Genomic DNA, 17,979 nt, shown 5'->3' on the forward strand with positions numbered 1-17,979 from the left:
TAGAACCCTGCAAGCAAGAACTGGTTCCAGCATCAGTAGAGAGTCAGAGATCAGTATTAAGCCATGTTTTTAATCTACTCATTCTCACTGCCTGGACAAAGTGAGGCTTTGGTAAATGCTACTTTAATCAAGACAGGCAACAATACATTTCAATATAACCAATTATAATTTGCCCTGAACATGACTTTTTGAGTTTTAACATGTTTGGTTATTACTCTTAACAAGCAGTGCAGTGAAAACAAGCTAATGTCCCACAGGCAATTCACAAATAGAGCCAACCACGTCAATGCCTGTAAAAACCTGAGCACAGTGAGGGGTGACCAGATACCAGACAGATATGCAAGAATCATAATGGAATATTCCATTGCTTCTGAGGAGGCTTTCCTCCTCCCCCAGAACACTGCACACTCGGTATCCTCATTACTGATATTACATTTTCAGTTTGAGCAAGACAGAATGGCTCACATCTGTTTTTCATCTCACCCAGACTCCAAGCGTGACTGACATGTTGTGTTAGATTAATACATGCACCTGGCAAACAACATTACATCTGGATGTTTATTTAGAAGGAGTTCTACACAGACATGCTATTGGGTTGAAAACAACCTGAGGGCACATCTACACTATGGGGACTATAGCAGCTCAGCTAGGCACCATACCTATGCCAGCATAACCCCGTAGCACAGACAGCCTATAGTGCTGGAAGGGGTTTTCCAGTCACTGTAGGAACACCACCTCCCTGAGTGATGGTAGCTAGGTCAACAGAAGGATTTTTCTGTTCCCCTATCTGCATCTACATCAGGGATTAGATTGACATAGCTATGGCACTCAGGGGTGTGAATTTTTCACACACACACCCCGAGCCTGTAGCTGGGTGTCTATGGCCTGAGCATGCTTTCCACATACAAGCTAGAGAAAAATTATAGTATTTATGTTAAAAATCTTTAAAGTAAGCTTGCAATCCTTACTCAGACAAAATAATTCCCACTGAACTCAACTGGCTGTTTGCAAAAGTTTTAAGTGATGGTTTGGGCCCTATTCTTTGAAAAACCCTTATAGATCTATGATATCTTTATTTAATAGTATGTTACAACTGTGTATGTTCAAAGCCTTGCATAACTGAGATGAGTAGCAGAATCTCTTATTTGCACTACACATGTACTGCCATTACCTCAGTGTCTTCTTCAATCTTAGCCCCTTCTGTTTGAAGAAGTGCTAATAGTGTCTCCAGGGAAGCACTGCTGGATTGTTTATCTGTAATAATATGAAAAGAATAGTTAATGGAGCAGCTGTTACAAGCAATAATTTCTGACTGAAATTATACAGATCCAGTAAGGATAAGGCTTCTTTTAAAGGCCAAACATACTATATGATTATTTATTCTTTGTACTACTCCAGACAGGAGGATTCTACGTAGAAAATTTTAATGTCTTTTCTGAGAATTTCATTTAAAAATTACTCACTACAGTAAACTTATAACTGAAAAAAATCAAATGAACTTAAATTGGTAAATGTGTTAAGATAAAATACTTCATAACTTGAAGTATGAAACAAGAATGTATTAAATGCAACATTATATTCAGTCTAGGTCTGAATTTTCATTGGGTTGGACAATCTCAGGAAAGAAAAATTTGAAGTTTTTTTTTTTTTTTTTTTTAACGTCAACTGAAATTTGATCATATGCAGACAAAAGGTCAACAATAGTTAGGTATGTATGTTCTTTTAATCATACAAAGGAATGTGTATTCCAATAATACATACTTGTCTCTAGTTCTTTTTATTAGGTGGCAGAAGATGTATTTAATAATTAAGGCTACATTTTAGTCACGGGTATTTTTAGTAAAAGTCAAGGACAGGTCACGAGCAGTAAACAAAAATTCACAGCCCATGGCCTGTCCATACCTGTGACTAAACATACCTGTGACTAAAACTTGGGGAGGGGGGAGGTGCCTGGGGGGGCCTCGGGTGCTGGGGGAGGGCGGCCTGGGTGCTGGGGGGGCAGGCGGCAGCGCGCGGCCCAGGACCCCCGCTGCTGCTGGAGTGGGGGGTTGGCAGGGCCAACAGGCTCCCCACCTGGCTCCGCCCCTCCCCTCCGCCCCAGCAGCAGCAGAGTTTGGGTGTGGGACGGGGGAGGGGGTTGGGGCACGGAACGGGGTGAGGCGGGCTCTGGGCGGCACTTACCTTGGGAACTCCCCGGAAGCGGCGACATCCCCCTCATCCACTCAGCTGCTAGGCGGAGGCATGGCCAGGCAGCTCTGCGCACTGCCTCCGCCCAGACTGCTGGCTTTGTAGCTCCCATTGGCCGGGAACTGCAGCCAATGGGAACTATGGGGGCAGTATCTGCAGATGGAGGCAGTGAACAGAGCTACCTGGCCATGCCTCCGCCTAACAGCTGAGCAAGGGCGATGTCACCTCTTCCACGGAGTCCCCCAAGTAACTGCTGCCCAGAGCCCGCCTCACCCCATCCCGTGCCCCAACCCTCTGCCCCTCCCACAGCCATGACCTCGGGGACAAACTCGCAGCCTTATTAATAATCTATGAGAACAGTGGGATTTTCCAGATCTACTATCAACTGTCAGCTCGTTGGGGGCAAGGATGATTTTTTTTTTTGTTCTGTGCTTGTACGGTGCCTAACACAGGGGTGGCCAACCTGTGGCTCCGAAGCCGCATGTGGCTCTTCAGAAGATAATATGTGGCTCCTTGTATAGGCCCCGACTCCGGGGCTGGAGCTACAAGCAACAACTTTCCAATGTGCCAAGGGGTGCTCACTGCTCAACCCCTGGCTCTGCCACAGGCCCCGCACCCTCCCCTGAGCCTGCCGTGCCCTCGATCCTCCCCACTCCCCCCCAGAGCCTCCTGCACATCACAAAACAGCTGATCGGGAGGTGCAGGGAGGGAGGGGGAGGCGCTGATTGGCAGGGCTGGGAGCGGTGGGGGGAGCAGATGGGGGACTGCTGATGTATTACTGTGGCGCTCTGGCAATGTGCACTGGTAAATTCTGGCTCCTTCTCAGGCTCAGGTTGGCCACCCCTGGCCTAACACAATGAAGTCCAGATCTATGACTAGGGCTCCTAGGTGCTATGGTAGTACAAATAATAAATAATAATAGAGAATGATCTATAATCCAAACATTACTATTTTGACACTTCAGTTCTTTTACTCATACAGATATTCTATATACACACAGCTAAGAATTAGGGACATGCATCAGAAAAGAGAGTATATCTATCCATATTTTAGAATAATAGAGAAAAGTACAGGAAAATAGGAGATCTATAACCACAAGAACATGTTATACCTAGCTTGGTTTTCTTGATCTGATATGCGTCAAAAAGAACCTGCAGCTCCTGATATTTTTGATTCAAACTTGCTTTCAGAGAGTCCAATTTTGGTTGGTACAAAAGATTGCCCTCAGCCAGACTACGGTTGCTGGCAAGAGTCATTTCCTTGCTAAGCTGAACATTTTGGGCCTGCAAAAGAAAGATATGTAAGGTATAATGGGACAATGATATATTAGACAAATATTGATATCTATACAGACAACACAAGACTTCTATAAATTTGACTGAGCAGCAAAATCCAAACTGTCTTGAGTCATCCTCATCACCACTGAATCATTTTCTAAAACTGATGTTGATATTTTTGAACAATGCATAGTAAGCCAAAAAAGTAAAGATGGGAAAGATCTATTAGGTCATCTTGTACAACCCTTATTCCAATCATTGTAGATTTGTTTCCTACCATATCTTCTGTGCTTTGTCCAGTCTACTATGAAAATCCATTTCAAAAACTGTGCTTTAGCCTTATGCTAAAAAAGTAACAAAGCAGCTCTAGAAGACACAGGTAAAATGTACATGGCAAGGAGCATATTAGAAATGCCTACAATAGAAAGGACTATTGTGGGAGAGGCTCATGAATGCTGGAAACAAACTTAAAAGGAACTGCACCTATGGAAATCTCTACCACAGGAAATAAGAGTGGAATCAATCACTTTCAGAATGAAATTAAAGACTTATTTCTTTGATTTTGCTTTCATTTCCTTCACACAAGCAGAAAGCTTATGAAATTGTTGTCTCTGGCACAAAGTGGAAATGATGACGAATATAGTAGTTTTTATTTTTAAATACTTGGGAGGCACTCATGCTTTGGAGACGAGAACCATAAGAGTTGCATATCTTTTTTTTTTTTTTTTCCCCTTTTTTTCAGAGGGGAGGAGGAATCACTGATACTAGTGGGTTTTTGCAAGTACAGGTTTTTTTTAATTTAAATTCTTAAATCACTGACCAAAGTAGAAACTGGAATAGTTCTAGCTCTCGCTACATTCCTGAAAGAGCCAGGCTTGATGTTTTGAATATGGTTGTGGCTAGCCCATTCTTCTCACACTGTAGACAGAGCTTTTGGGGAGTTTATTCAGAAAATATCTGCAAGGAAGTGGGAGAGTGTGCGCATTTTGTCATTTGAAGAATTTATTCTAATCCTAAATCTATGTGAAAGATGTCTGGTCTACTGGTCATGTCATAAGATTTTGAGTCCAGAGTTTTATGTTCTATTCCAGGCTACATTGACTCACTGTGTGTCCTCTTACAAGTAATTTAATCTATGTGCATAAATTTCTCCCTCTTTAAAATGGTGATTGCTGAAGGGTAAGGCAAGGCTTTTTTGTAAAATGTGTTGAGATCCTAGAATAAAAGATGTAAACTGAGTGCAAAATATCCCATCCTTCCTCTATTACTGAAAAGCAAAAATCAAGAATTGCTTCCTTTAAGGTTCCCTCTCCTACAGATTGTTCCAAATAGTGTTAATAAAGCAATTCTGGGTTATGGGCAAAAGGTGGTTTTTTTTTTTCAGTTTAATCCTTCCAATTGACACATCCTAGTTTGAATAACGCTGTTCTCAAAGAATGAATGGCCAGTTCTCAAAAAGCAAGAAACAAAGATCACTGTAGGAGATATTCCAAGTTTGTCCAAAACCAGCAATTTTTCAAGAAAGTCTTCATGAGACTTTGGGAAAGCAGAGCATTGTGGGAAAGGCTGCCTTGGCAGGATTTCAATTTAGACTTCAAAACAAGATTTAGACATCAAAAGGGAAAAATGTAAGAGATTTTATTTCAGTTGTTCAGTCTGAATCAACACCATGGTACTCTTTTCCCATGGCCTGCCAGGGGGACTGATTCTCTGAAGCTTGCCTTTATTATTTAATCCAACGAAAGATCTCTACAACTTTCAGTAGTTTGTGTTCTTTGCCTGCTGGACTAACACAGTGTCTACCATCCTGCACTATTTATTCTCACAAGAAATTTTATTTATTTCTTCATCCTCTTGTGCCTTTTGATAGGAAGATTTTGCTTCCATAGTAAATTTGGGAGTGCAGTGGTACACCAGTGTCCCTTGTGAAATAATCCCTGGTAGCATGCCACAAGGTGCATCATGCCTCATGCAAACACTGTAGGCAATTCAGGGCTAAGACTCTATCAGCCGCAGGTCCCTAGTCCGCTCCCTAACAGCTTTCAGCATTATGCTCCTCCTAGGGCCTGCCTCCGTGACCCCTCCTCCAACTGCCACAGAACTGTGACCTAGCCACTCCACAGCATAAGGAGAAGAGCAGTAGCAGATTCACCACACTGCACTTTGTTGACTAATGAATGCTCAAACTGATTCTCCACACTACCAATGTGCTCCCTGTTTAAATTCAATTAATTCCTCCCTCAAAAATCTCCAATCAGCTTTATACTATAGAGTTGCACACTTTGTTACTTCTAAGGGCTAAGTGTGAGCGCACTGCAAACACCAGGAGCTCCTTGCATCTCTCCATTCTCCCCACCCGACAAGTGACCTGTGTGCCACTCTCCTATCCCTTCTGTTTCAGACTCCCTGCAGCCTTCAGTCCCACTCCCTCATACTAAGGGATCTGTGTGCCCCAGCTGTCCCCCCCCCATGTCAGGGGCTCTGTCTCCCCTCAGTCACTCCACCAGATCACAGGGGCTCTGTCTCTCCCCATTCTACATTCCCTCACCATGCCAGAAGCTCATTCCCTCAACCCCTTGGCTCCCATTCATTCTTCTGCCACATGCCAGGGGCTCTGTGTTCCCCATGTCTACCTTCCTCCAAACTATTGTCTTATCTCTCCCCACTAGGGGTTTTGTGTACACCCTTTCATCCATGCCAAGGGCTCTATGTGTTCCCATTCCCCCTTCCCCTCACCCCCATGTGAGGGCCTCACTCTCCTCTATATCAGGAGCTCTGTGTCCCCCCCCCCATATTTTTCCTTTCTTTCAGGGTGTCAGTTTAAAACTATATTGGGAGAACAGGCAGAGCTAAGATGGGGGTATTGCTATGCTGGAACATGTTAATGGCTGCCATTAAGAGATTCCTCGATCCATGGACAGCTATAGAAGTGGCTGAAGTGGCTGGCTTTGTTAACCAGATGCCGGGGGCTACAAGTGTCCTTCCTTTTCCCCTTTCCCCCAAATCAATAGGGTTCTGGCCACTGACGCCTGGACCACTCCCTGAAATTCTGGAATTGATCAGTTGCAACACACAGATCATCAAGCTGAGCATTAAACCTCACTTTGCTTACCCAATAAAGATAGAATTAATAATAAAATTACAACTTCCACTTCTGTTACCTAAATATATTAGCTCCCTTTAGCATCTGCGTTCCTAAAATGTTTGGTTAAGTTGAAACTGCTGAAAAATCTCTCTGCATACATGACGTCTGGTTTCCCTTCTCCTTTTCCTTGACTTAAACTCAACTGTAAGTCTCTGTCCCCAGAGTGACCTTATTACTGGATTGTTTGGGTTGTTGGGGTTTTTTTAATTATGCAAGTTTTTCCACTTAACTTTGTTTATTGTTCTCTCCCTAATCCTCCCCGTGTTATCAGTTTTACTCCTTAATATTTCCGCCTTGTCCACCCGTTATTTTAGCTGCTGCTTCCTTCCTCTCATCAGCCTTTTGTACAGACTCTGTGCCAACGTCTGCCCATTTCCTAGTTTAACGTATAGTTCTCCAATATGCCAGTGTGCATGCAGACTAAAACTTGGTATTATTGATTAAATCGCATTGGTAAAGGGACTTAATCTTTCAAGACCAACAGATACAATGCCTATATTTTGTAAAGTGCTGTAGACACACCTACATGTAGTATTTTGTGCAGTCATGTTATACAGAGATAAGACAGATACTTTTAACAGTCAGGCCAAAGGATTCCTTCCAGTACAGAATGCCAATGACTACTAAGAACACGTGATGCCCAGCACCAAGACCAAAACCACCTTTTATCATAAAAAGACAGATTATACCAATATTATTCACTGATCGTACTACCTTAATTAAGATGAATCTCATTTAATTCAGTAAGGATGCTTGTGGAGTACAATACTATTAAAGGATGGAAGAATCTGGCTCACAGTACTTTGCATTTATACACCACTTTCTATCTTCAAAGCATTGTCTATACGTTAATGAATCCTCAGAAACATCTCTGAAGTTGGTATGTATGTATGAAATTCCCTATTTCTGAGACAGGAAAGCTGGGAGTTCAAGTGACCTGTTCCATGCCACAGAGGGAGCTAGGATCAGAAGCCAAGTGTTCCTAGCTCCCAGTCCTGTGCTCAGACTGCATCAAAATAAAAAGAATGTTTCCTTTCAGAGCACTAAGGGCAGTGTATAATGTCTTCAGAAGTAATTGTTTTCTTTTGAAAGGCTCTGGATTGTATGTAATGTAATCTGCCAACTTCAAACACTGCCTAATGCTGTATTTAAAATGCAGATCATCCTTAGTACTTGAGGTATAGTAAGCGCTATATCTTGCCCTTGTTTTTTGTACTCCTCTACCTGACCCATCTCACCCACTCAGCACACCAGTAAGTCAACGGTGATATGGATCCAAAACTCAAGTTATTTCTTTCAATTTAGGACAAACTGAATTTGCTATTTTGTTTTACTTTCAGAGGATTTTCCCCAGAATAAAGGGCAGCAAGTCCCAACCACATATTTTCAACCTCATTCACTCCATTCCCTGAAGGAAAAAAAACCACTTCTACCCAAATCCAATGCTAAAGACTGTCTAATATTTCATGGTTGCTCCCATTTGTTCGTCCTCATCTTGCCACCTAAAGCACTGAAAAAAAACTCCTGCAATGGTTTGTCATTCTTAAAAGCGTGAAAATAAGTTCTCTCTCTCTCTCTCTCTCCTCCCCCCCCTCCCCCGCCCCAATTTTGCCAGATTCAATTTGCTCAACATCACTCCACCCTCTTTGCCCTTCCCTGGATTTTGAATGGAACTGAAAAAAACGTGTCTGTTCTTAGTTAACAACCTAATTTATACAACCTCATCAGCTTCCTATCAACACATAGACCATCAGCACAACTCTTAACAGCTTAGATATCTGCTAAAGAAACAGGAGATGGAGGGGAACACAGCACATTGTATATACAGGGACCAAAAGGAGGTAGCTGTGTTAGTCTGTATCCACAAAAACAACAAGGAGTCCGGTGGCACCTTAAAGACTAACCGATTTATTTGGGCATTTTGTTTATGCCCAAATAAATCGGTTAGTCTTTAAGGTGCCACCAGACTCCTTGTTGTTTTCAAGGAGTAGAGGCTCCATCTTTGGCATGTTTAACACTAGACAAAACTATAGTAAATGTACAAAAGGAAACAAACTGGTTTTGGCATGCAGATGACAGACTGGATAACCTAACAGGTCTTTTCTAGCTCTAGATTCTATGATTTCATTATCTGAGCCTCACAGGCTGCCCTACCTCTGTTGTGTAATGAAGGAATATTCCCCATTTCAAAACCTGCCCCATTCCCAACAGCTGACACAAAAGCCAATTTAAGTAATAGTAGATTTGGCAATTCAGTCAACTGACCAGTCAAATATTCCAACAGCAGCACTCTGATGTAGGTGGCGGACTCCATTTCTGATTGCATCATGGTGTCATTGTTTCTTTTTTTAGAACTTCATTTCATTGTGCTTCGTATTTTTGAGTTAAAACAACACGCTAAGTAACTTGGTTAATTGATTAGGCACAAATATCTAAGGCTAAGCCTAGTGGAGAACAAAGTCTTACTCTTTTTTGTTACTGTTCTAATAAATTAGTGCTTTAAAATATTTGACCAATAATTTTTGGACAGGTCAAATGCCCAACCCTGTGATAGCCTTTATGTTACCTTGGAGAACACATTTAAATTATCATTGCTGGGAGGAAGCATGGTCTGAAGGAAGAAGTCAGGAGACAGAGCTGGAGGGCCCCAAGTTCTAATCCTGGCTTTGGCACTGATTCACTTAGGATATGTCTACACAGCCCATGGCAATAAGTCCCCGAGCCCAGGTCGACAGACTCAGGCTTCCAGGGCTCACACTACAGTACTAAAAACAGCTGTGTAGACATTGCGGCTCGGCCTCGAGCTCTGAAGTCCAGGGAGAGGGCTGGGCTTCAGAGCCTAGGCTGCAAGTTAAAAGTACAGTTTTTAGAGCCATAGTGTGAGCCCCAAGAGCTTGAGTTAGTCGACCTGGGCTTGGAGGCTTGATGCTGTGGGCTGCCACTGGCTGTGTAGATATACCCTGAGCGGCCTTGGGCAATTCATCTAACTCCCATGTCTCAGATTGTTCATCTTTCTCCACCTGTAAATCATGGATAATACCTGATTATCCCACAAACATGGTGTGAAGATAAATGTAAACATTGAGGGAATGTATTAGCATAACAGGCTGCCTCCAAATTGCACAGACTTATCAGAATCAGCCTCAAATAGTACCATCCACAAAATAGCTAAGTTGTGATGTTCTGCCACAAAAGTAGGCTTTGTCTATGACCCTTTGAAGAATGACAACTTTGCGAAGCAAACTATTTTATTTATTTCAGTAACTTACCGGTAGAAGATATTTATTTAAATAGATGATAAAAAACTAAACTTTATTTTTAAAGGATATAAGTTATAAGAACAATCTGTTAAACACAGCTTTTCAAGTGTGTCACAGTTTAAGGTGCATTGAAAATAGAACACGATGAACTCAGTGACTCAGCCCATTTTACATTACATCTCTAACAAGACCAAATTTTCCTACAGAAGATGAACATGATTGGTGTTTACCATCATATCAAACACTACTGCTTAAGTAATCTTTACTTTCCTTAATGTTTCATAACGTTTGATAATGTCTCCGTTTTCATGAAAATGGTTAGCTGAATGAAGTGCAACCTCAATTTTGTCCACCTCCAAAGAATGTAAAGTAAGTTAAACAATTTTACAATTAAGATTAAAAACACTGTTTTGGTCAACCTATTGCAATTTGTTATTTACGGTTATTTTATTTAATTCAGAAGAAATAGATTCAAGAACTGCATTGTTCAGCATTATAAAAAATCAGGCCTGCAAAATAAGCTGTGAATGTTCTAAACTAATAACAGAACACTCATTTTCTTCAAATTAGTCTCCACCATTAAGCTTTGTCTACACTAGAAATGGTTTGCCAATGTCGCTGTACTAGAAAAGCCTCCTAGATGGAGAGAGAGTTATTGCTGCTACAACTTATACCAGTTCCTCAAACAAAATAAGCTATACTATGCCCAGACTAGAGCTTTTGGGGTATATCTAAATGGGTTAGCGGTGTGATTTTTCCACATAGGTTTTTTTTCTGACATAGGTAAGCCAGCAAAACTTTTAAGTATAAACCAAGCCTTAGTAAATCTAGAAGTTTCTCCAGTGAAGAGAAAGACAAAGTAACTGAAACCTTTGAGGATCTCAAAGATTACCTTCCATAATATATGAAAAAAGATCATCTAAGTATCTTCTGCCTGGTTTTTCAAGTGGACGTATCATCTTGAGAAACCTCAACTTGTCTTTTCACCTCCGTGGATGTCACAGGTGTGTACAACTGGAGGTGTTTGCAGGCAGAGAGAGAAAAGAAAGGAGGAGAATAATGGCCTGAACCAGAATGCATTCTAGGTGGGTTTAAAATGGAAATACAAATGCTACAAATCCGAATACTGGATTATTTTCCTGCCTGGATGTTCTCTGAGCGTGTGGAAAAGTAGAACTCCCAGCTAATAGAGCAGTTCCGCTGACATTCTTCATCTTGGACCAGTCAAGATGCAAATTACCAACCTTCATTTTTAATACAACTTGAATAAGTTTTCTCATGGTATTATACGTTAAACATGACTATGTCTACATTAAATCATGTTATGAAAATGTTTGTATCCATGTAAAATATAGCTCCAATTTCTGTAGTTATTGCAAAAAAAGATATATAAACTGCCTTGTGTGTCTGTAAGTCTAATGGAAGCAAAACACATCTCATGTAAAAATTTGTAACTTCTTTAGGCCTGTCTACTTACACTATTAGACAAATTAAATGATCCCATTATTTTAAAGTGAATAGCAATCCCAAATACATTTCCTAGGTCAACTGTGGGGCTGTTTTATACTGTGTTAGACATCAGGACAGTACAGCAAAGAAGGGTCAGCTAAAGGAAGATCAGCAAAGCCAACTGAAGACCTTCAGCTGAAAGAAATGAGATGTTTAAGGGAAGCCCTCTCATTATGTAAACTGAGTGCAAACTGAAGTAACAGTTAGACTTTTAAATATGCTGTACAAAAGGATATGAAATCTAAACCAAAAACTGTCTCAAGCAATCTCCCTCAGATCCCTTTCCAGCCAGCAGGGAGGAATGCGTCTTTCAGCCACTTGTATGTGAGCCTTCCCTCTGAGACTTGCTCAGAAGAGATCATATCTGGAAATTAAGACACAAACTACAAACATTAGTTTTCAAGTACATAATCCAAGTACAGACAAACAGTTAAATCCAAATGAAACAAACCAGCAGCTCGTTAAACATTTGCAGAATTGCCCATGGGATTGGTAGAGTACCTTAATGAAAGTTAGATAAAAATTTCAACGTGCAATTTGAAGCACAGACGCAGAGCACTGGTCAGAATTGACAACAAGACAGTACCACCTGAGAGGGGGATCTAAACTCAGCTTTCTAATGTAACTACTTGAGCTTTCACCACATCCCACTGAACATTCAATGCAACAATACTGAGCTAATCAGAAGAGGAACGGTTAGTTTTACCCTACTAATGACAGAAGGATTGCTTAATGCTGAGTGGGTCATTCTGAAACTAAATATATATAATTATAAAGGCACAAGACTATGTGGCAAGAAATTGAAATCATGGTCACACATATCTAGGCATATATGTTTTAAAAGAGCAAAACCCTGATTTTGCTGCCATGCCAAAGAAGCTTGTTCAACACTTAAAAACATTGGTTTACATAAGAGATTCTCCAAGACTCATTTGTGTGGCGCAATGGTGGTCAGTTACTGTGTAGTTTAGTTTCAGAATGTGTGTTCCTAAGGGAACAATTCCAAACCAGATACCTATTGTAATGCAAGGTCTGAATGAGACTAACCCCAGCTAGCCACAAAGTCTGGCAAATCCTACCATAATTATAATCTTGCATTGGCAGGCAATACAGTAAATACACTGTCAGCATTTCCATTCAAAATCCTTATTTTCAGTGAATTATAAATTCACAAAAAAATGTTCCAAGCTGCAGCCCCTAACCTGCCTTATATTTAACTCTCTCTCACACTAATTTCAGGCTTCCCTTCCCAAACCCACATACCCTAATACTCCCACGTTTTGCCCTCTCTTTACTTTTGCCACTATTGTACAAACACAAAAGAAAACAGCCAAAATGAGAAGCTATGTTAAGACAGTGCTAAGTCTTCCTTAAAGGAGGACTACAAATTTTGAATATTTGATTAGTAAAATATTCTTTCAGTAAGTGTTTAAATGGTCATGGAATTTCAGTTTCTGAAAATTTGGTTAAAACTTGGTTAAAAGACAGTGTTTATACATAAAACACAAGGAATTGTGTTGTGTAAGCATGTTAGAAAACAAGACATACTTATCAAATAGGTATGTAGATTTAACTGTGTGAAAGAAAATTGCCCAAATGTGACAATTTCTTATTTGAAAATTATTTTCATTGCAACAGACTTAACCTCCTTGCATCTAAGGTTTTGTCTACACTGGAGACATTTAGCAAAGTAACTCCCACTCTGCTACCACCAGACTTGGTGGTATCACTGGTAGGAGCTCTAGTGTAGACAAAGCTCTAGCTGCTGCTAGCATTTTATTACCAGTGGGAAATTTTTGCAAAAATTCTTTAGTATAAACCAGGGGTCGGCAACCTTTCAGAAGTGGTGTGCCGAGTCTTCATTTATTCACTCTAATTTAAGGTTTCGCGTGTCAGTAATACATTTTAACATTTTTAGAATGTCTCTTTCTATAAGTCTATAATATGTAACTAAACTATTGTTGTATATAAAGTAAATAAGTTTTTTTAAATGTTTAAGAAGCTCCATTTAAAATTACATTAATATGCAGAGCCCCCCGGACCGGCGGCCAGGACCCGGGCAGCATGAGTGCCACTGAAAATCAGCTCGCGTGCCGCCTTCGGCACATGTGCCATAGGTTGCCTACCCCTGGTATAAACACAACCTAAGAGTATTTCAGAAAAGCAAGAGCAAAGTTCGTACTTATGAACAAGTTGGTAGTCCACATTTCTAAGATACATGTTGGTACTTTGGCAGGTTTCCTTTATTTTTACCAACTGAAGTCAATTGAACCAGCACTGACTACCAGTTCTGCACCCTCGGTCTTTTCAGAATACCAGTGTTTCAGTACACTTAGGACTTGTGGCATAAAGTGAAACTGGTATGATCATAGTTTTACTTGCTCTAAAATGCTGCACCTGCAGCACAGTGCAAGACTAGCCATTATTACTCTCACTTTTCAAATTTGAACCTAAAAGATGAGGACTTTCCTCATAGTTTTTCCTCCTCATTTTGTATCCCCCACTATGTTCACATTTACTAAGTGGAGTTCCAGAGAGTCTAGCTTTAGATAATCTACTGAAAGCAACAAATGAATATATTCCTCTGAGTTCATACTAAACAAAAACCCTTTGTCATATATTCATTGTCAGGTGGAGGGGAAATGTTAACTTAAATGTACACACTGAAATACATTACTGAAGTGCTTTTTTATTCAACTTGTTGATTAAGTTAATAGAAAGAGACATTTTCCCTTAACATCAGACTCAAATGATACTATACTCTGCACATACTGTACTTAAAGCTACAACTCCTCTCTTCTTGTGCACTCAAAACCCTTGTTCCAAAAGATGTAATATACTAGATTTTAGGGCCTTCTGGCAAAGGCAGACTGAAGCCATCTCCCTTAGCTTCTATACATTACAAAAATTATTCATTTTGTTTCAGTGGTAGTGTATGAACTCTATCAAGTAGCACAGAATTCAAGCACTCACCCAAATACATAGGATGGGATGAGATGCATGGATCAAAAACCTACAACAGCAGAGTCTGGCTGATTCAGTCCAAGTTCTTAATATTTAACATTTACACTGCAGTTGTACTGAGGGCCAACCAGGTCAGGACCCTCTTGGGCTAGGTACTGTAGAAATAGATAATAAATGACAGTACCCATCCCATAGAACTAAATCATCAGGTTATTGTGGATATTTAGCATAAATTTTCTCTGGGTTGTTTTTGACATCTTATTTAGATTTAGTACTGATTTCTTTATATTATATGAAATTATCCCAAAATATACCAATCTGAGTTTAAACTTTAATAACTCTCTCTTCAAAATTGCAAAGATTAGTTGTTGAAGAAACAGTGGGGCCATCTGATCTTCTGCCTCCTGTGGTATACTAAGGGTATGTCTACACTACAGGATTAATCCGAATTTAGATAATTCGAATTTGGGAAACAGGTTGTATAAATTCGATTGTGCGCGGCCACACTAAGCACATTAATTCGGTTTTTAACCACATTAATTCGGTGGTGTGTGGCCACACTACCCCATTACTTTAACCACAGTAATTCGGTGGTGTGCGGCCACACTAACCCTAATTCGAATTAACAAAATCGATTTAGGCGCTACTCCGCTCGTCGAGGTGGAGTACAGAAATCGATTTTAAGTGCCCTTTAATTCGAATTAACTGGCTCTGTAGTGTGGACGGGTGAAGGGTTAATTCGGATTAACGCAGCTAAATCCGAATTAAAGTCGTAGTGTAGACCAGGCCTAAGGCCCAAGTTCTGCTGAAAGAGCAGTAACAGCAGCCTGAAAATATGAACCGGAAGCATGGTGTTGTTGGTTAAGTCAATGGACTAGAACTCAAGAGACCCAGGTTCAATTCCTGGCTCTGTCACTGACTTCCTGGGTGACCAAGAGCAAATTACGTAAACCCATCATTCCTTATGTATAGACTGGGGATAACTACCTCATTGGAGTGTTGCAGGAGTAAAAATATATGCAAGAAAATACTATGTCAATGAGCACCGTAAAGCAGACTATAAATAAGTGCAGAGGCATGCCAGTCTTCCCTCCTGGCCAGTGTTTCAATGATCTAGACGACAGTGGTAAAAATATCTGCTATCAGTCTTCACTAGTGCTCCCACTGGTGATAGTACAGTGAAGAGCAGTACAAAGTCTTTGGGGCAAGTATACTTTCTTATTTGTCTGTGATGCAACCAGCATTTTGGAGTACACTATAACTGAATAAGAAAATGTATAAGCTGCCTGTTAGCAGTTCTATAAACAAAACCCAGAACAAAAGATAGAAAACTATTTTACTTAGCAACTGATAAATAGATTAATGGAAGCTGAACAGTTATTATATTTGTGGACATTTTAATCCACTTTGCCTGAGTTTGTTGGGAGATTAACTTGTGAATTTCGGGGGGGGGGGGAAGCATTATATAGTTATGAGAATTGGAACAGATTTACATACTATGTATATTTTAAAATTAGGAACAAAATGTACAGCAACACTACAAGAGTACAACCATCAGAGTGATGTTCAACAAACTTGGAGGGATGGATCAATCCTGGAACAGTAAGGGAGAGAACTAGAACAGAGGAGGAAAGGGATCAGCCTTCTTACGTAAGAGCCTGTATAAAAGAGTCTATCAGTGTTGGTGAGTTATATGTACACTATAAAATTGGATGGTTTATAAAATATGTATTTATCACTAGGGCTGTCAATTAATCACAGTTAACTCACGCGATTATCTCAAAAAATTAATTGCAATTAAAAAAATTAATCTTGCGACGCCGTCTACAACAGTGCCATGAGAATGCCTGTTCTCACTTTCAGGTGACATTGTAAAGAAGAAGCAGGTAGCATTATCTCCTGCAAATGTAACCAAACTTGTTTGTCTGAGTGATTGGCTGAAAAAGAAGTAGGACTGAGTGGACTTGCAGGCTCTAAAATTTTACATTGTTTTATTTTTTAATGCAGTTTTTTTGTACATGATTCTACATTTGTAAGTTCAACTTTAATGATAAAGAGCTTGCACTACTGTACTTGTATTAGGTGAATTGAAAAATACTCTCTCTCGTTTTTTTTACAGTTGTGACAAAGTCAGGCCGGACGACTGCAAGAGGGTGTGGGAAGGCAGATATGTTAGCCCTATAAAGGCCCTCTTCCCTATAAGCTGAAAAGGGGTTACCTCAGATCAATTAGGAACACCTGGATCCAGTTAAGGGCTGCCTGAGACCTTTTAAAACCAGGAGGGAGCGAGAGACAAGCTGCTACCAGGCTAGTGGCAACAGGGAAGTAAGCTTCTCCAGGGGGGGAGGCTGTGCTCCTCCCCATAGGGGAAGCAGACAAGCCTGAGTGCCTGCTCAGGGCAGGACTGACACCCCAGGGCAGGCTACAGGGCAACACCCAGCCCCACTGAGGAGGCAGGTGAAGGTATCACCCTTTGTTTTTATGTCTATGGGGAGAGGGATAGCTCAGTGGTTTGAGCATTGGCCTGCTAAACCAGGGTTGTGAGCTCAAACCATGAGGGTGCCACTTAGGGATCTGGGTCAAAATCAGTACTTGGTCCTGCTAGTGAAGGCAGGGGGCTGGACTTGATGACCTTTCAGGGTCCCTTCCAGTTCTATGAGATATCTCTCTCTCCATATATTATCCTCCACCAAACAAAAGGAGAATCACCCCGTAGGCCTACCCAGGAAATACAAGCAAAGGAGGGGGGGGGGGGCGCGACAAACACTGCCCAGAGTAGGGTGCGGCTGATTTACCCCAGGCCCACCATCACCAGAGGGGGAAGTTCTTGGTCCGGCGAGACGAAGGAGGTGCCAGTGCAAATATTAGTAATAAAAAATAAATAGAAAGTGAACACTGTACCCTTTGTATTCTGTGTTGTAATTGAAATAAGTGTATTTGAAAATGTAGAAAACATCCAAAATATTTAAATAATGGTATTCTATTATTGTTTAACAGTGCAATTAACACACGATTAATTGCAAGTAATTTTTTAATTGCTTGACAGCCCTATTTATAACATGTAATTCACCTTTCAAAATAAGGCCTTTATTAAAGTTTAAATTATTTATTTTCTTGTGGTAACTATAATTACATTAAAGATGACAATATATAGGGCAGCAAATATGGTATAACAAACATTTTTACATTAGGAAGAAAGCACAAATAACAGTAATTTGTGCTTGTTAGATGTAGGCATTTATTAACTTGACACTTAAGAAAAAATAATCTGTAGTTGTAAGCATATTTGATTACTAACTTTCTAACTAAGTTTCATGTTAGCCAAACAGTACATAACCACATACACAATGTGGTTTTAAAACAGGACTAGGGATCCAAGAAATCTGGGCATCTATTTACTTGGTTTAAGCTTGAGTTTTATCGCCAGTTCTTTTCAAGCAGCTTTTGAGAAAAAGACTATACTTGAAAACTTTCCTGTGCTTACTACTGTACTTTGAAGTCATGGGGGTGACGGGGAAATTACATTTTTGGCTTCTTGATTTTACATATTTAAATTCATAGACAGTGTATGCTTTTGCCAGTTGTACTTTGTAACATTTTAAAGAAGTGCAGAGTTCAATATCATGATGGTTCACTG

General features: G+C 40.4%; 1 protein-coding gene across 1 annotated transcript in view; it reads right to left on the reverse strand.

The window, feature by feature from the left end:
- The window catches only part of VPS37B (VPS37B subunit of ESCRT-I), a 31,588-nt gene that overhangs the window by 9,726 nt on the left and 3,883 nt on the right, over nucleotides 1-17,979 (reverse strand). Inside the window, exons 2-3 of the mRNA XM_024196165.2 lie at nucleotides 3,299-3,470; nucleotides 1,172-1,254 (exon numbers count right to left, since the gene is read on the reverse strand). Coding sequence (XP_024051933.1) covers nucleotides 1,172-1,254; nucleotides 3,299-3,470 — 255 coding nt within the window. The remainder of the gene's footprint in view (nucleotides 1-1,171; nucleotides 1,255-3,298; nucleotides 3,471-17,979) is intronic.

The sequence above is a fragment of the Terrapene carolina genome, unplaced genomic scaffold, assembly GCF_002925995.2.
Source record: "Terrapene carolina triunguis isolate 2854851 unplaced genomic scaffold, T_m_triunguis-2.0 Scaffold234, whole genome shotgun sequence".
NCBI classification, from domain to species: domain Eukaryota; kingdom Metazoa; phylum Chordata; order Testudines; family Emydidae; genus Terrapene; species Terrapene triunguis.